The 17656-nt window shown below is 46.0% G+C and overlaps 3 protein-coding genes across 7 annotated transcripts; 1 reads left to right on the plus strand and 2 right to left on the minus strand.

The window, feature by feature from the left end:
• Nucleotides 1–2158: 2158 nt before the first annotated feature.
• Etf-QO (electron transfer flavoprotein-ubiquinone oxidoreductase) lies at nucleotides 2159–4913 on the minus strand. Of its 4 annotated transcripts, none has more exons than XM_015184656.2 (6): nucleotides 4786–4913; nucleotides 4521–4656; nucleotides 4073–4299; nucleotides 3429–4000; nucleotides 2916–3365; nucleotides 2159–2857 (listed from the first exon to the last, which is right to left on the minus strand). In XM_015184656.2, the coding sequence occupies exons 2-6, from the start codon at nucleotides 4546–4548 to the stop codon at nucleotides 2320–2322; spliced, it is 1815 nt and encodes a 604-aa protein (XP_015040142.1). In that variant the 5' UTR covers nucleotides 4549–4656; nucleotides 4786–4913; the 3' UTR covers nucleotides 2159–2319. The 4 variants fall into 4 exon arrangements, with proteins under 4 accessions (XP_015040142.1, XP_015040140.1, XP_001361234.1 ...); XM_015184654.2 differs by having other exon boundaries at nucleotides 4521–4610; nucleotides 4786–4907; XM_001361197.4 differs by having other exon boundaries at nucleotides 4521–4610; nucleotides 4673–4907.
• Nucleotides 4914–6444: 1531 nt separating this feature from the next.
• On the minus strand, nucleotides 6445–10683 carry FMRFa (FMRFamide propeptide). The gene is made up of 2 exons (XM_001361198.4): nucleotides 10550–10683; nucleotides 6445–7775 (listed from the first exon to the last, which is right to left on the minus strand). The coding sequence occupies exon 2, from the start codon at nucleotides 7768–7770 to the stop codon at nucleotides 6709–6711; it is 1062 nt and encodes a 353-aa protein (XP_001361235.2). The 5' UTR covers nucleotides 7771–7775; nucleotides 10550–10683; the 3' UTR covers nucleotides 6445–6708.
• A 2535-nt stretch (nucleotides 10684–13218) lies between these two features.
• Nucleotides 13219–17345, plus strand: LOC4804718 (putative fatty acyl-CoA reductase CG5065). 2 transcript variants are annotated; one of them, XM_015184657.2, is made up of 6 exons: nucleotides 13219–13385; nucleotides 15191–15413; nucleotides 15528–15621; nucleotides 15719–15882; nucleotides 15953–16996; nucleotides 17053–17345. In XM_015184657.2, exons 2-6 carry the CDS (start codon nucleotides 15247–15249, stop codon nucleotides 17135–17137), a joined length of 1554 nt encoding a protein of 517 aa, XP_015040143.1. In that variant the 5' UTR covers nucleotides 13219–13385; nucleotides 15191–15246; the 3' UTR covers nucleotides 17138–17345. The 2 variants fall into 2 exon arrangements, with proteins under 2 accessions (XP_015040143.1, XP_001361236.2); XM_001361199.4 differs by having other exon boundaries at nucleotides 13219–13333.
• The last annotated feature ends 311 nt before the right edge of the window (nucleotides 17346–17656 follow it).

Genomic DNA, 17656 nt, shown 5'->3' on the forward strand with positions numbered 1-17656 from the left:
GATTCGATGTTTCCCCCAATATTTGACCAAGAGGTAAACGCGCTCGGCAAATATTGTATGACCTGTTGCACTTTATACAGCAGCAAACGTAAAGTGAACTGAACAGAACAGAACTCGTAAAGAGAAAGAATATTTATGTATATTTGTATTCGAGACGATATTACTCGACCCGCCTCCGTGTCCGCACGCTGTGCTGTGCAACTGTGTCCACATGCAGGCACATGCGAAAAACAGTGGCAGTTGGAGCGCCAGATGAGATGAGAGATGATGAGCATTAAAAAATAAGCAAACATACACACACTCTACAGGTTTCCCCATTTGAGTAGCTTTACACGTACATTTATGTATGAGAGCCGAAGAGGAGTACGAAATTATATGTCTACCATATAGAAAGAAAACCAAAACACTATAGATGATATTTTCTAGCAATATATAACAAATACTATATGCATAAGCAAAACAAAGGTGAACGTAAAAAAAATGCCCTGATCTGAAGCGAAACTGAAGCAAACTTTTACCAGCGAAAGTATCGTATCTCATCCATAGGCGAATGGTATCTTTTGCTATGAAATGATCTCTGATTGATCATAGATTATGTAAATGTATATATATATACACACATATATGTGTATGTTAGTACACAGAGTACATAGATTGCACTCTCCTTGAATGTTGTACGAGAGAATGTTGTAGCATTGAGTTTTCATATGATTTGCAAAAGACTTTTCGGAATTTCCCAAAACTTTTTCTTTGGTTTGAATGTACATAGAAATCCTGGTATATAACTTCACTGTGTAGTGTTGCCTTAAAAACAGTGCCTCTTTTAAATAAACAAGCAAAAACGATATAAAAAAAAACCAAACAAAGCAAAAAAAAGGAAAATAATATAAATATAAATGTCGTACTATGATGGATTGCAAATGATAATGATAAACGGACAACTCGATGGTGAAACATTTCAATACAGGTGTGTTAACTGTGCTATTTAATTAAACGTACGAGTACGAGTAGATAAATCTGAAAACTGATTACTGAATTATCCAAAACCATGTTTAGAGTGTAAGGGCCCCCCTCTATAAAGTCCCCGTCCCGAGAGAAAAACTCAAACTAAAAGCAGCACGTAATGTACAAAAATACAAATTTCAATTGGCATTGAGAGAGGGAAGTGGAGACCGCTTATCCAGAGAACTATAAAACTACATAGTTTAGGAAAACAATATATTGATGATAGTTTACATAGCTAATATATACATACATATACATACGCATATACGCAAATGTGTGTATGAATAACGATGCACTGTACAGATGACAGTCTACAAGACGATCTACGGTCACAGGGACCACTCACAGCACAGACAGACTACACTAACTGCGTTCGTATGGTACTAATTGTAATGTTCAGAATGTAAATTGTATTGTACTCGTTGTACCTTTAGTGTAATAGATAAAATGTTGAACCTGTTGCATGTTGCACTGTTGTAATGGGATTTAATTGGCACCTGAACAGCATCATATAAGAATTAAACAAAGACTTGTAACACACGGCCATCAGCATGGGTCTGCAGCTCCAGAGCCACGGCTGCCACAGATGGCACCCAGAAGGTAGCAAAACTTGTCCCTTGGTAACGAAATGCCAGATAGCAACCTCCCTGTTATGGAATGTTAGTATTAAAGATCCCCTAGTTCTTTCTGAATTTCCGTGATTGTGGTCCAATAAATGTTCCAGTGGCAGCCGTGACGCCAGCCCATTGAGCAGATATGGTAAATCTATAGATAGGTCTAAGAAAAAGGATATGCGAAGGCGCACAAATGTTAGGATAGGCCATGTATCCATCGATGTATCGTCTGTTCAAATAACAAATAAAGTAATACAAATTATACAACTAAATCGTAATTGTCGGCTAAGCAAACCATTGCAAACCATTTTGGTGAAAAACAAGATAGTATATTATACAATACATACTTATATATACATATATGTGAAGCTATATAAAAAGAGAACAAGTTTTATCCGTGCACTGAATATATATGAAAGGTTTTGAAATTGAAAATTTATTGTATTTACCTATTAAGTTGGTGTTTTAAACAAGAAACAAGAACAACAGAAACCGAAAAAACGATGGTAGAACATTTTAAATAAAACCTTTTTGGCAACTGACTTTTCACTTTATCTACAATTTTATTGCAACTTTACAGCTTAAATTCCCAATCGTGTTATCAAATTCTCAATTTTACAAACTAATCAAATGCAATTGCGGTACAGGAGATGATTTCCTAATCTCAATCTAAATCTGAATCTGAATCAATGATTGCCATTCACATGCCATTGTAGGCGGGGCCGCCACCTCCCTCGGGTACCACCCAGTTAATATTCTGCTTGGGATCCTTGATATCACATGTTTTGCAGTGGATGCAGTTTTGAGCGTTGATCTGCAGCTTCATGTTGCCGCCCTCCTCGTTGGGCACGTACTCGTACACGCCGGCGGGGCAGAAACGCTGCTCGGGACCCTCGTACAGAGCCAGGTTGTGATCAACGGGAATGCGGTCGTCCTTCAGCGTGAGATGTGCTGGCTGGTCGCCCTCATGATTGGTGCCGGTGAGGGCCACCGATGAAAGCAGGTCGAAGGATACCTTGCCATCGGGTTTGGGGTAGACAATGGGCTCACTGGCGCTGGCCAGCTGCAGCGATTCGTGATCCTGGGGACCGTGCTTCAGGGTCCAGGGCTCCCGGCCGCCCATGAAAATGGAGAAGCCACTCAGGACGAGACCGCCGTACAGGCCCAACGGATTGTGGAACGAGGGATGGACATTACGCACCTTGTACAGATCCTTCCACACAAATGAATCCTTGATTCTGCATTGAGTGAGTTTCATTACATACATTTCCATTTAAGTTAATCCATTCCACTCACTTATCCGCGTAGCTTGTCGGCTCCACGCCAGCGGTGGACTGGGAGTCGGCATTGATGGCCTCTAACGCGCTCTCCGCCGCCAGCATGCCACTCTTCATGGCATAGTGGGAGCCCTTGATGCGGGGAACATTTAGAAAACCGGCACTGCAGCCCACCAGGCAGCCGCCGGGGAAGGACAACTTCTGGGGTATGCTCTGGTAGCCGCCCTCGTTGATGGCCCGGGCTCCATAGGCAATGCGGGTGGCACCGTCGAATATATCGCGAACCTTGGCATGCGTCTTGAATCGCTGGAACTCCTGGAACGGACTTAGCCAGGGATTCTTGTAGTTCAGGCCGACCACAAAGCCGACAGCTATCGTAGGGGTGGGCTCGTTCAGGTGATACAGGAAAGATCCACCATAGGTGAATCGATCCAAGGGCCAGCCAATGGTGTGTTCCACCAAACCGGGCCTGAAACGCATTCCATTATTATAAGAAATGGTATATTTTCACACTTATAAGGCAGCCACTCACTGATGCTTTTCGGGGGCAATCTCCCAGACCTCTTTCAGACCGATTCCGTAGGCCTGTGGCTCGCTGCCTTCATTCAAGTTGAACTTTTGCATGACCTGCTTGGTGAGGTGTCCACGACATCCCTCGGCGAAGATGGTGGTCTTCGCATGAAGCTCCATGCCGCGGGCAAAGGTGTCCTTGGGCGCCCCAGTCTTGGCAATGCCCACATCGTTGGTGGCAATGCCCTTGACGCTGCCGTCCTCGTGGAAGAGCACTTCGGACGCGGCACAGCCGGGATAGATCTCTACACCCATCGCCTCGGCCTGATCACCAAGCCATTTGACGAGGTGGCCGAGACGCACCACATAGTTTCCATGGTTGTCCATGGGCCATCCCTTGAAGATGGGTATGGAGATGCGACCCGAGGAGGTGAGGAAGGAGAAGGTGTCCTTGCTCACGGGCGTGTTCAGCGGGGCGCCCTGCTCCTGCCAGTCAGGTATCAGTTCGTTCAGCGAGATGGGATCTACAACAGCTCCGGAGAGTATGTGTCCACCCACCTCCGCTGCCTTCTCCACAACGCAGACTCGAATCTCCTGCGGGGATAAGAAATGTATGTACGCTGGTCAGCACATCACATCCATCGCCGTATGTGGTTGCCCACTCACCTGATCTTTCTCAGCAGCCAGCTGCTTGGCCCGGATGGCTGCCGACATGCCCGCTGGTCCCCCTCCAACAATGACAATGTCTACCTCCTCGATGCAGCGCTCCATGTCGACCTCCTTCCACCGTCCATCCTTCTCCCGGGGATTCAACGTGTAGTGTGTGGTAATCCTCGGGTATTTGGCGGCCTCTGACACGCTGCGCACTAGGGCGGGCGTGAAGAGCCTTTGAACTGTTTAGGAGGAGACAGAGAGACAGACAAGAATCAATCACTGGATGAGGGGAAAATTCCATGGCCTGATAAGAACTGACCACAGACTCTATCTTTGTCTCGTGTCTTCCGCTGACCAGTCTGTTTTTATTGTTGCACATTGTTTGATCGTCATTTCGGTTATGTAATCCACCAAATTTATTGTCGGGAGAAAGAGACTGCCCTGGCAAAGATCCACTCACCTCTGTTAATTTTCAGCAGCGCAGACATATTTCTTCCTCCTGGCGGCCACTTGCAATGATTTCTAGAGCTTGGAAAAGGCGGTCACTGCGCTGTGCGGTTCCCGGATATAAATTTATATATATATATGTATTTACACTTTTCCAAAACATACACAAAAGAAGAACAAGAACAAGATCAGAGCGATGCAACAGGTTGGACTTTAGACCCCTCTATAGGTAGACTGACGTAGGCGCCGGTGCTAAAGTTCACATGCAATATGTTTACCGTTGACTAATGCGCCAATCCACTTCAGATAGCAAGATCTAATTTGGAATCTATTGATAGAATTTGCCAATCCAATCAAAAAAACAGCAATGGATCGAACGCTATCAGGTGGAAACTGTGGACAGCTGATAAGACATACCGCCTGGCCCTCAGGAATATACCAAAATATACCTTAAATATACTGACGAATTCAAGGTCTATTTAACATATTCCTCATTTTTTATCTTCCGCTGAATATTACCAGCTATATAGAACATTTAGACGTGTCCACATAATTTTAGCCTATTGATGAATAAATTTGCTACACAATTAGTTAGTTTTAAGTCCTTGCTTTTATTGTATTTTGACTAAAACAAGGCTTAAACAAAATAGTTCAACAAGAAAAACAGTCGCTATGTTGCGTGTAAGCCCTAGTATAGGCCTGAGTATACCCTATTTTGTTAATTTTAGATGACAGTGTAAATATGGTATGAAGATAAAACGTAATAAAGACCTTTTCTCAAGATGACAGTTTTTAGACATATTCATGTTTATTATAATTATATTGTATATATATATCTCGATCCTGATACCTATTCTTGGTCCCTGCAAGAAAAAAATAAGCTTCAAATATCGTTGAAATATGTTTAAAACAGAGTCTAAATTGTTTTTGCCTTCTTTGGAGCCTGGGATGACAAACATATTCACAACTCTATAACATCCATTTCCCCCAGGGTATGTGTGCATGGACATTGTTGTGAACCGGTTATTACCGATTCTACCCGATTCAAATAAATACTGAAACATACCGTATCATTTGAAAAATATACCGTAAATATACTGACGGCTACAAGTTCTTTTTTACATATTCCTCGTTTTTGGATTTTCCGTCGAATATTACCAGCTATATAGAACATTTGCCGTGCCCACATAATTTTATACGATTTGTGAATCAATTTTTTACTTAACTGGCTCTTAATACATGCTTTTATTGGATCTTGCCCAAAAAAAAAGGTTTTAGAGAAAAAGGTCAACAAAAAAAATAGTGGCAGTGACATTGTGGCGAGAAAAAGTCCCTCAACGAAGAGAGGATATCCCATCACAAAATAGAGAGCAAATCCAAAAAAAAAGAGAGCAAGTCCCACCCAACTTGACCGCCAAATAGAAATTGTTTGAAAGTGAATGAGCGATAAGGATTTGAATGCAATCCATTGGAAAAAAATTGTGCACGGAAGTACTGAATATTGAAAATATTGAAACCTGTAGACAGTTGAGCGACAACAACAACACGAATGGAAAGTTCGCCTTAGCTAACCGACTTTATTTCAATTAGGTGATTAACTTGAGATAAGCCGCGGAAAACAATGCTTTTTGAGAATTCTCCTTATATCTCCATTCTTCCTCTCTACTATAAAAAAAATGACCACGATATCTTTCACCTGAACGCTAAAATCTTGAAAGTTTATAATGTTCGTGGGTATATTTGAAAAACCCGCGCTTCGTCCATAGCCTCCTCTATACGTGACTCACATCTCTATAAACAAGTGGCACAGCTCTGCCAGATCTTCTGGATTAATTTGAATTTTGAAAATATGGATAGTGTTTTGACCATTCTTTATTTTAATTCGAAAGGACTTGTTCACAACATTTCAATGCATTTCAAATGAAACTATACATATATATTCGATTAAGTTTGTATTTATATGTAGTATTTGTGGAGTGTCAACTTTTAATTTGATCAGATCAAAGCGTGGTGAATTTTTAATCCAGCCCCATTAAAAATTCACACCCTAGGCGTTTATCAAGTGTTTGACGAGGGAAGAGGGCAATACGTATTTTAAGAGTTATATATTTCAATACATTTCATATCATAATCATTACATTCCGAGCGTGGTCTTGTCAGATAATATTTACATGGATGAGAACTATGGTAGGGGTGTTTCTCTACTGACCGTAGAACTGTTCTTGTTCCACGCTCCCACCCTCAGCTGTGTGTTCGGTCTGTTCGCCGCTCTTGGACTGCCGCTGCTGTTCCTGTTTCCTGAACAGAATAGTCATGGCCTTGTCCACGGGACTCCGTTCGCCGGGCTGGTTGCTGGCTGGCTGCGACTTTGTCTGGTTCGACTCGGGAGCTCCTGAAGCGGGTGGGGCAGCCGGATTGGAGCTCTTCCCAAAGCGCATGAAGTTCGAGTCCATCTTGCCATAGCGCTCAAACTCTGGGGGAGCAGAGCGTCCGAATCGCATAAAGTTGTCTGGCCGGCCGAACCGCATGAAGTCCTGCTTGGGACTTCGCAGCTCTTCGTGAGAACTGCGTCCGAGTCTCATGAAGTTGTCCGACCGTCCAAAGCGCATGAAGTCCGATGGAGTCCTGCCGAATCGCATAAAGTCCGAGGGGGTCCGGCCAAACCGCATAAAGTCCGAGGGGGTCCGGCCAAACCGCATAAAATCAGAGGGATCCCGGCCGAAACGCATAAAGTCCTGTTTCGGATCCCGGCCGAAGCGCATAAAGTCCTGCTTCGGAACCCTGCCGAATCGCATAAAATCCTGCTTGGGATCGCGACTATAGCGATCCATGTCAGACCGCTTCACCATACCCTCTTCCCCATCAGAGCCATAGCTTTCTTCTGGAGGCATCTGCTCCGCCTGCCGCTTGCCAAAGTGCATGAAGTTATCCTGCAGGGACCTACGCTTGGCCTCCAGCTCCGGATCGTACTTAAGGCGCTGCCTTCGGCCGTGCTTCTGGAAACGCAGAATCACCGAATTCCTGGCATAGTCGATGCCTATGGCCGAGATGGGGTACCGAAACTCCAGTTCTGTTTGATCCGGCTTCTCTTCGGCATCTTGAAGGATTTCCCTATGGCCCGTCTGAAAACTGGAGCCCTGATCCGCATCCGTGTCTGACTCCAGCAGGGCATTCGAACCGAAATTGGGCGACTCAATGATCTCGCTGTGGATGGCCGACTGCATCTGGTAGAGCGCCAGCAGGAACATCAAGGCAATGCCCATCTTGTCTGAAAGATGAACCAAGAGAGAGTGGGAATTAATTACCAGTTGGCCCAAGATGCCACCGCAGATTATCTATTGCAACTTTTAATCACATTAACGCTGGCGGCCGAACGTCCATTTTACTTAGGGGGCAACTGTAGCTTAGCCAGAAGATGCCTACATCTTGCAAACCCTTCCCTTCCCCCATTCCTTACTCAACTGCAGAAAAAGTGTCCCGCTAATTAAGCATCATAATATTTATGGCCGGAGCTATGGCTGTTAAAAGTTAACCAACCGCATTAAAGCCACAGCAACAGGAGCCCCAGGCCCTCCCTCCACATTGGCACCTAGCCCAAACAACAGGCGGATGAGAGTTTACAGGCATTAACACTTGTTGGCCACGGCACAAGTCGCTAACCAAAGGGAGTGCGAGTGGCTGTGGATGTGGCTGTGGATGTGTATGGGGGTGTTGATGTATGACGTCCGGAGGATGCCACAGTAGGGCCATTAGAGATGCAAATGATTATGGCTTTTGGATATGGTGACGGTGCTCAGTTCTGGTGTTATTACGATGGTGCTCTGCCTCGGCCTGCCCTCCTGCTTATGGCAAACTGATCCGTTGGGTGGCATTCAACTGAACGAGCTGCTGCTGTGTTGATGCATCTGCATGGCAAAGACAAAGACCCCTTTCAGATGAAGATGAACAGACTGCCATATTCTCGCAGTCGCTCTTAGCCACGCCAGCGTTAAACCTTTGCCAGCAGGCGGCCAAATTAACACTCAGCCCAAAGACTTCTCTGTGACTGTGTGATTTTGATTGCTCCAAAAAGAAATAATGTAGAAAACCTGCTCAGACAACTCGGGACAGACAAAAAACAGAAAAAACTTGACCTCCAACTTGGCTGATGAGCGGACTTCGCAACCTGAGCATTAGCATTAACACACATTTTGTCTGTCTCCGTACTTTGTACTTGCTTAATTTTGAGTCTCCCGAACAATCAGGACTGGTATTCAGTCATTCTGGCTGGGCAAGCAGCGAAAAATTTGAATAAAAATTTGACCAATTAATCGCTGTTCACACCTCTACAATAGCCACTGCAAGTGCAGCGGTTTCTGGTTGCGGCTAGAGATTGCCACATGGGGTACTCAAGGGTCCAGCTGCAATAAAACACCAAAAACCAGACATCATTTCATTTATGAACAGCGGGCAAATATGATGCAAGCAATGACATGAGGCACTTCTGGACGGAGCGACAGACGACCACTCCAAAAGCCAGGAATCAACGATTGTGAAGTGGGTAGACGGCAATTGCCAAACGTCTGATTGATTTGCGATGCCGAAATGTGCATTTAAAATTCATAAATGTAAGCTGCTACGAGTATACGAGTATACGAGTATAGTATACGAGTGTGTGCCTTGTGCGTGCCTTCTGTTCTGTGTAATCTCCTTATTCCTTCCGCGGAACAGTGAAACAGTGAAGCTGGGTGGTGGGTGGTGGGTGCTGGCGTATCAATAACGCACTCGTTAATTTGCTTAGCCATCGATATGTCGGATGGGACTTTGTAGTTTGAGACAGGTGTAACCTGATTTACATGGTATATGAGAGATATGCGGCATGAGATACCTTTGAAGTGGCTCCTCCGACTGCTCCGCCCAGTCGTCCTGTTCTTGGGAGCATTTAAAAATCATTTGTCAGGTGGGTCCTGCTACTGGGGACAAGTGCCAAGACAAATGATTGTCGCGGGCCATTCCGGTTGTCAGGGTAGATGTGAGATGCGATGCGATGAGATGAGCCAGTGCCACAGATACTCGTAAATCAAAAACGTTGCACTAAGACTCTTAAATGTCATATGTATTTTCCATGGAAAAAGTGTGGATGCAAATGAAAATCTAGTGACGCTCTGCGGCTGGCTGCCTCTACTGTCTTGTCGTCTCTCCTTTCCGCGCCACCAAAGTGCAGTCATAAATATTTCAATTTGCTTTCATTAACCAAAACGACTGTTGATGACGGTGACTATTTGTTTCCCTCGTGTATCGGGTATCGTTGTTCGGATGTGTGCGGGTGTTCGGATGCAGAGGACCTATGTATAGCTCTCATTATAAGGTGGGTGATGCACACGTCTACCTACCAACACAATCCCCACAAAGTTCTCGAAATGGAATAATGTATAATCTGCAGCTTTTCTACTTAGATGGGGAGTTACATTAAATTACTTTGAAGTGTATATTTAATATGTATTCAAATACTCGGCTTTTGAGGGTAAAAAATATATATTTTTAGCGAATAAAATAAGTATATGAGAAAAAGTTAAGCTAAGGCTTCAATGCATGAGTTGCATGATACATTTAAAAAATACACAGTTTTCACGAAAAACCTTGTTAATTGATTAAATAATTGTTAATAAGCTGTTTTTAACACGAGTGAAAATTTTCGTAGGCACCAGCATAAAATTGTAATCTCAAAATGAATTTGTAAAACTACAAAATATACAAAATGACACCCACTTAAAATATATATTCCAGAAATAGTGCAAAATGATGAGACTGTATATCTCAATGCAATTACACAATAATAAATTGATTTAATCTTAATAATATTTCTGGCAAAGAAGAGTCAAAAAAGCTAGTGTTGTGGCCGGTGTAGTTTTCTTCCGAAATGACGTCGGTTAATGGACTAATTAATGCCGCACTGATATGGTTCTTGGCTCTGGTGCAAGGCTCAATTTCAATAGATTTTGTGCAATTAACCAATCACACCAGTCAGGGGATGCCACATTTCACAGTAATTAGCCTACCCACCTGTCTTCTGGGGCCACAAAAGGCTGGCTCTGGAGGACTAGATTATGCCGCTCGTGCGTATCTCTGGATGCCACACATACACACACACACACTTGTTGTCCGGGCGAATGTAAAACTGTTCTGTGCAAATGTTTGGCGAAACATCCTGCTTTATATGGGGTCCTTTGCGAGGGACCGTGGGCGAGTGGTGCGAAACTTCTCTTGCTGCTGCTGTTGCTGCCTTCGTCAGGAGGTGCGTGTGGGTACAAGCAACAAGTGTTGCAGCAACATGTTTCACGAACAGAGATCCCACCCCCCCAACTTTTGGGGGCTGTTAGAACGGGAATTGCATGGCCTCTCGGATATCTGTTTGCCGTGGGATGAATACAGTTTTTTTAATGGCTAAATGCAGATTACCTGCAACAGCAGACCGGAAGGAGACCTTGACAATGTCCATCTCTGGTCCATGGACTGCGGTCTGCCCTTGCCCAGATATGTTTGTCATGACTGTCATGCATTCTCGTACCCGGAGTGCTGTCAGCCAGACAAAGGCCAGGCCAGATTCATTGTGTGCACTTCATTCAACATCAACATTCAACCAACAAAAACAGTACCAGCAATGACGTAGCAACATTTTGACGCCAGTTTGCTGGTTACTGGAGCTCCAAATTGTATGCAAATCGCCCACAATTGTTATGTTACGCCCACTTTTAAGTTCCAGAAGGAACAGCAGTAGCCGGAGCAGCAGCCGGGGCAGCAGCCGGGGGCAGAAGCAGTGGCATCAGCAGGGGAAGGAGTAGCCTCGCCTGGCACGTCCAATTAGCCATCGGCGAGTGGATCGTCTACGTGTTCGTATGCGCTATAATTTGCCCTCGGTCGCATCGTTTATAGAGCTTTATGGCCATGTAACGGGATACGTTGTGGCGCCTGTGGCAAGCATTTTTCAGCCCTGTCCCTGTCCCTGTCTTTGTCTCAGGCCCCTCCTCTTGGGTGGGGCTGCGAAACTGTTCAAAGGCGGAAGTCTATAATTAGAGCCACACTTTGAAAGGCCAAAGTTTTGAAGACAAGTCTGCCAGTTAGCCCAATTCTGTCTCTGTATCTGTGCGTGTTGTTTCTTGTACGTACGTACTATGCCCGTTTTATCAATGACTTTGTCCACTGGGCATGATGAGGCAGAAATGTGTCAGGTCCATTGTCATGTATACAAGCAGATACAGATACGTCTGGCTTAATGTGTTGGATGCTCACTTTACGATCGGCCAAAATCAATAGAAACCAGTTTGGATACTTAAACATGCTGATGGCTTCATTTGCATAAATCGCTGCGGAAAACGAAACCAAAGTCACTGGGAAACGAAACAGAAATGACAATCGAAATGACCAACTCAAGTTCAAAGCGGTTTGTTGACCAAGCCACGATCTTCGACGTGTGCCAGTCCCCAGTTACTGGCCAAAATGATGCTTCGATGGGTTGCCTTTGCCCCGAGATGAGGTGTGCACTTGAGGTCGCTTTAAATCAATCGTAAGCATAGCAACAGTTAAGGATTGCAAGGCTTCTTTGGACACACTCTCTCCGTTTGGCTTTTTTAACATTCGTACAGAGGGCAATAGCTTTTTCAATTATCAATAGCCATTTCAACAATCTGGCTATGATTAGCGTGACTAACTGCTTTGTAATGCAGCTAACACATAAACTGCTCGCTGTAGTGCCACTAAAAGTGTATCTTTATGCTACCATTGTAATAGTCGATCTTTAACGGTATCTAATGCTTCGGAGAGCCTTTCGTTAATATTTGATTAGCCATAGCCCTGGCTAAAAATAGAGCCAAAACCACACCACGACGATATTTCGGTGTCAATGCCATTGTCAAATTTTTGTCTGCTCTTCTATCTGTCACGCTTCCAATGGCCGTCTCCATCGCCGGGCTGCAGTCCAACGAAATTTATGATTGTGTGCCGAATCCGCGCGCATTTGCCTAACAACTGTAACTAACAAACTCTGTCTAATTAATGGCCAGCGCAATGGAGATTTATGCAGGCCATAAAGGCGGGCCGGGGCCGGGCCGTGCCAGATTGGTTCGGATTCAGTAGCCAAAGCGGCCGCAGTAGTTTTCCCTATTCGGGGGAGGACACACACTGCGTATGCGCAACGTCTGGCCATCATCGCTTGGCCCACAAATTGATGGCTTGACCAGCAGCAGCAGCAACAGCAGCAACAGCACCACCACCAGATGCACAGTTTCATCATGTTCTGAGTGCATGGCGGATGTGAGTATCCAAAGCAAATGTGCCGCTGAGCAGGTAAACATCGACCGTCTCAGAGTCGAACCCAGAGCCAGGTGAGAAAGCGCCGCACAGTAGTCGAAACCTCTGACCGTTGACTGCTGCTGCTGGCGCTGGCGCTGCTGAATGGTGGAGCGGGACTGGGGGAAGCCCGCTCTCTCGTTGCACGCTCTTTGCATATGCTCGTATGTTCGTATGGTATGTCACTTCTCTCTGGCTCTCCTCTGGGTTTTGGTGTGTCTGTGTGTTCCGCTAGCCTCTGTAGATCTGTGGCCCCTCTGACTGTGTATCTGTACGTCTGTGCATCTGTGTGTGCCTTAACTAGCTTGATACATAGTTTAGCCTAAAGTTGTTTTCGTTTTATTTTCTATTAAGTTTGTTTCGAGTGCACGACTCTTTCTGTGGATGCCGCAGCCAGGTCTGATCAGTTTGTGTTTAGCATTTGGTGTGTGCAGGTCAACACCCGGAAGAAATATCGGCATCCGTGTACTGAGTACTGAGTAGCTGAATATCTGAGTATCTGTGTGTATTTTCGTCCGGCCAAAGGGTTTTTCTCCACCATTGTCAATTGAAGGTGCCAACTGCTTGCTTGGATAATTCTGCATATAAAACAGCAATCAATTGATCGGCTTATTGATGAAAAAATTAAATAATTAATGTGATTTCCATTCAAAAGGGGACTTTGTATTGGACTACTTACAATAGATTTAAGCGGCATTTAAGTCCAGTTCAAGGCGTGCGAGTCGAAGTGCAAAGTTTGTTGTAAGAAATACAATTTGAGAGGAATGTCCGTGTCCTTATTTTCTGGTCTCATGATATAAAACAAATGCCAGTAAACTTTATATTCAATTAGCCAATAACGTTAGTTTTCCACTCCTTGGTTTCCCTGATTATTAATCGCATCGTTGACATCTCTGTTCAGGCCAAAACTGGTTGCCCAACCGTGGCCAAAAGAAAAGAAACACACAGAGCAGAAAGCATTTTTCGGCTATTACGAAATTGTGTCTTGGCTTCGACTAAGCCCCCCACCCAAACACCAGACTCCTGGCCCCAAACTCCTGCCTCCACTCCAATCTGCAATCCCAGTGCCAGTGCCAATTCGAGTGCCACCTCATGTTGCTTACATTCTTCTCGAGCGGTTGCAGCTGTTGATCCGTCCATGCAATGCCTGCATCAACAATAACCACTGCTGTGAATTGTAGATAGATCCCCATTGATTCCCCTTAGACTCGCAGTCATGACTGGCAGAAAGACCTGACAGAGATGCAAAGATGGAAACGTTTACGGACTCTGCCTTAGGAAAGTTCCGATGGCAACCAGATTGTAGATCTGAAACTACAATAATTGCTACATGTACTAACACGAGACAAGCGGGTCAACAGGCAGTCTGGCAGTCGCGTTTAGTGGTTAACCAGGCTAACAGTAGGCCTGGCCTGCCCTCTGCCCAAGGGAATTTCACTTTCAAAAATCACGTTCGCTTCTCAAGTCTTTGGTATCAAACGGAATTATACGTATGGTCTGCAGCTTAATTATTTTGATCTTGGCCTGGCCCCGGGGCTTTTCCATTCTTTTGCCACTGTCGCTGTTGATCTGCCAATGCTATAGTCATTAACGCCTTTTATTTAGGCCCAAGACATTCAGGCCGTTTACAAAATTGCATCAAAAGTTAGCGGCCATAAAAAAGTAGATCTGAAACTATACCCAAGCTTCGTTGTTTGTTTTTATGGCCAAGTCCGAGTCGGACCTGGCTTCAGTGTCAAGTTTCAGTAGCAGTTGGAGCGGTAGGCGGTTCGGATTATTAGGTATCACATCCCATATCTCATTGCTTTCCATTGCTGGGTGGGTCCGCTCTATAGTCTGGGGTCCAAGTCCGTTTATTCCAATCGCCATGTGGTGTTGTGGGTCACTGTGTCGGTGGACGGCTTTCGATCGGATGTAAGTCAACAACTTGAAGGACACACAACGGTGATGGTGCCCAGGGCAGGTTTTCTTATGTCCGCTGCAGTGCATTGGACATGCCCGAGCGCACTGGCAGGCAAGCTCATGGCTCATATCAGTATCGGGGCGGCATGCGGCATGTGGCATGCGGCATGAGGCACAGATGTGGCAATCGCCAAAGTGCCGTAATTCAAAATTGGTGTCGGTTCGCTTGCCCACTCGATGGTCACTGCGTTGACACTGCATGGATTGGGGACAGCGCCAGCGGAGTGTGGCTGAAAGCGGCTGTGATCTGCGTTTGTCGCCTGGCCGAGTCTCGGACTGGTTGTTGCCACATAACAGGCCCGGACAACTTTACGACCAAGATCAAATGAAATTAAAAGTGCACTTGGCTATGATGTGACAATTACGTGACGAGGCTTCCATTTCCATATCTGACAGAGAATCAACACATACATCATCCTCATCGCCATCGTCAAAGACATCATAAGCCAGAGATGACCGCCAAACCGAAGTTTGTGTACGAGAAGAATGACCTGGCGACCATAGGCAATGTGGACGAAAACGAGGTGGATCGCATTGCAGAGTGCTTCAAGGGGCGCAGTCTGTTCATCACAGGAGGCACTGGATTCCTGGGAAAGGTCCTGGTCGAGAAGCTTTTGCGGTGAGTGGGTGGTTGGGCGGATGTGTGCTTGGGTCGAAGGTTAGCTGGCCTCGCACGGCGCACATCAATTAATCTCAATCTGTGCTCATGTTGCAATATTATTAATTACCGCAGCTCGTGTGGCGAACTGAAACACATTTATCTGCTCATTCGCCCCAAGAAGGGCAAGGATCCACAGGAGCGCATCAAGGATATATTCCAGAACGTGGTAAGCAGTGGAAGCCTTGGAAATTAATGCGAATTATGAAAATTCATGGCCTCATTTAGTTTAATAATCAACCTCCGATATGCGTGTGTGTTTTTAGCTCTTTGACCAGGTGAAGCAGCAGCGCGGAGAGGAGCGCATCCTGCAGCAGGTGGTGGCCATAGCCGGCGATGTCCTCCTACCTGGCCTCGGCATCTCCGAGCAGGACCTGGCTACGCTGCGCGAGGAAGTGTCCATCGTATACCACTGTGCGGCCACAGTGCGGTATGTAACACCTCTGTGGGATACATTTGTATCTATTCTATTACTACTCGTAAACTTTCTTCTGCATTAGCTTCGATGAGCCGCTGCGCAGCGCCGTCTTCATGAACACGCGCGGCACCAAGTATATGCTTGAGTTGGCTGGCAGTCTGAAGCATCTAGAGTTCTTCGCCTACTGCTCGACGGCCTACTGCCACCTGCACGTGAAGACGCTGTACGAGAAGCCCTATGATCCTCCCGCAGACCCGCACAAGGTGATGCAGGCCTGCGAGTGGCTGTCGGACGACGAGGTGGCCACCATTGAGAAGAAGATCCTGGGCGATATACCTAATACCTATGCCTACACCAAGTCCTTGGCCGAAGCCCTGGTGGTGGAGAAGTTCAAGGAGCTGCCAGCCGTCATTCTGCGGCCCTCGATAGTTATTCCCATTTGGAAGGAGCCCATTCCCGGCTGGACAGACAACATCAATGGACCGACGGGCCTGCTCATCGGCGCCGGCAAGGGAGTCATCCGCACCATGTACTGCAAATCGTCCGGATACGGTGACTTCCTGCCCGTCGACGTGGCTGTGAATGGCATACTGGTGGCCAGCTGGAGGAACATCACGGCCGGCACAGACAACACGAACCGTGTGGCCCACATGACGTCCTCGAACGACATCAAGGTATCCTGGGCAGAGATCATCGAGCTCGGCCGCTGGGTCATCGAGAACAAGGTGCCTCTGAACGGCGTAGCCTGGTATCCGGGCGGATCCATGAAATCCAACTACTGGGTGCACTGCATCTGCATGATCCTCTTCCAATGGATGCCGGCCCTGTTCGTGGATGCCCTGCTTTGGCTGCTTCGCTACCCCCCAGTACTGTGCCGCGTCCAGAATCGCATCTTTAAGGGCTTCGAGGTATTCGAGTATTATGCAAACAACGTCTGGAACTTTGACAATTCGGAAGCAGTGAAGCTACGGAAGCTAATGAACAACAAAGAGCGGAGGACATATGTGATAGAAAAGATCGAGCTCGATCTGATCGATTACTTCACCAACTGTGTGCTCTGCGCCCGTCGTCTGATCCTGAAGGAGTCGGACGAATCCATTCCAGCGGCCCGGAGACACATGAAAGTGTAAGTACTTTGGAATTCTGACAAAAAACATGCACTGATCTCAATCTGCCTTTCAGTATGTGGGTGGTGGACAAGGTCTACAAGGGCATCTGGCTCTTTGGCATCCTATACATGCTCTACAGGTGTTTCTTCGCCAGTTAAGCGACAGCTCCACCCGGATGGGATTTGTTTTTAGCTTAGTTAAGTGCTTGAGACCAAAATTCGTGCCCTGCCCAACCAAGCCGTAGTTGATATACTTTCTTCTTAGGTCCTAAGTGTTTTAGTTTTAGTTGGTGCTGTTGAGCGGAAATGTAATTGATTTGAAATTAAGCAAATAAATCGTTGGTTTATGTACTTTTGAATAAAGTTATAAAAAAAAGTCTTGTCTTTACAAGTGAGAAATGAGGCCCCACAATGGGGCATGTTCTCGCGTCGGTCCGATGCGGAGGCTCATCTCATCGAGATCACCCGCGTGGATGGCAGCCGTCGTGCTTTGTGGAAGGGGGGTGGAGAAGCCGCGTTCCCTCGTCCTCGAGACGCGTCGCGGGTGCATTACTTGAACAGAGTCGCCTCGGACTCCATAAGCCGCGCCACGATGGACGAATCCGAGCTGCAACCATAACCGGGAGCTCACATTCAAAAAAGTTCGATTTGGCGCGCACCACTCGGTATATTTTTCAA

The sequence above is a fragment of the Drosophila pseudoobscura genome, chromosome 3, assembly GCF_009870125.1.
Source record: "Drosophila pseudoobscura strain MV-25-SWS-2005 chromosome 3, UCI_Dpse_MV25, whole genome shotgun sequence".
NCBI lineage: Eukaryota > Metazoa > Arthropoda > Insecta > Diptera > Drosophilidae > Drosophila > Drosophila pseudoobscura.

What these genes read in the sequence shown, in the direction of transcription:
- Etf-QO (XM_015184656.2), bottom strand. Translation starts at nt 4,548, where the DNA reads ATGTCTGCGCTGCTGAAAATTAACAGAG. An exon ending in GCTGCTGAAAATTAACAGAG is followed by an intron (nt 4,300 to 4,520) that starts GTGAGTGGATCT and finishes CCTCCTAAACAG; the next exon opens with TTCAAAGGCTCTTCACGCCC. An exon ending in ATTGCCCCCGAAAAGCATCA is followed by an intron (nt 3,366 to 3,428) that starts GTGAGTGGCTGC and finishes AATGCGTTTCAG; the next exon opens with GCCCGGTTTGGTGGAACACA.
- FMRFa (XM_001361198.4), bottom strand. Translation starts at nt 7,770, where the DNA reads ATGGGCATTGCCTTGATGTTCCTGCTGGCGCTCTACCAGATGCAGTCG.
- LOC4804718 (XM_015184657.2), top strand. Translation starts at nt 15,247, where the DNA reads ATGACCGCCAAACCGAAGTTTGTGTACGAGAAGAATGACCTGGCGACC. An exon ending in AGGATATATTCCAGAACGTG is followed by an intron (nt 15,622 to 15,718) that starts GTAAGCAGTGGA and finishes GTGTGTTTTTAG; the next exon opens with CTCTTTGACCAGGTGAAGCA. An exon ending in CACTGTGCGGCCACAGTGCG is followed by an intron (nt 15,883 to 15,952) that starts GTATGTAACACC and finishes CTTCTGCATTAG; the next exon opens with CTTCGATGAGCCGCTGCGCA.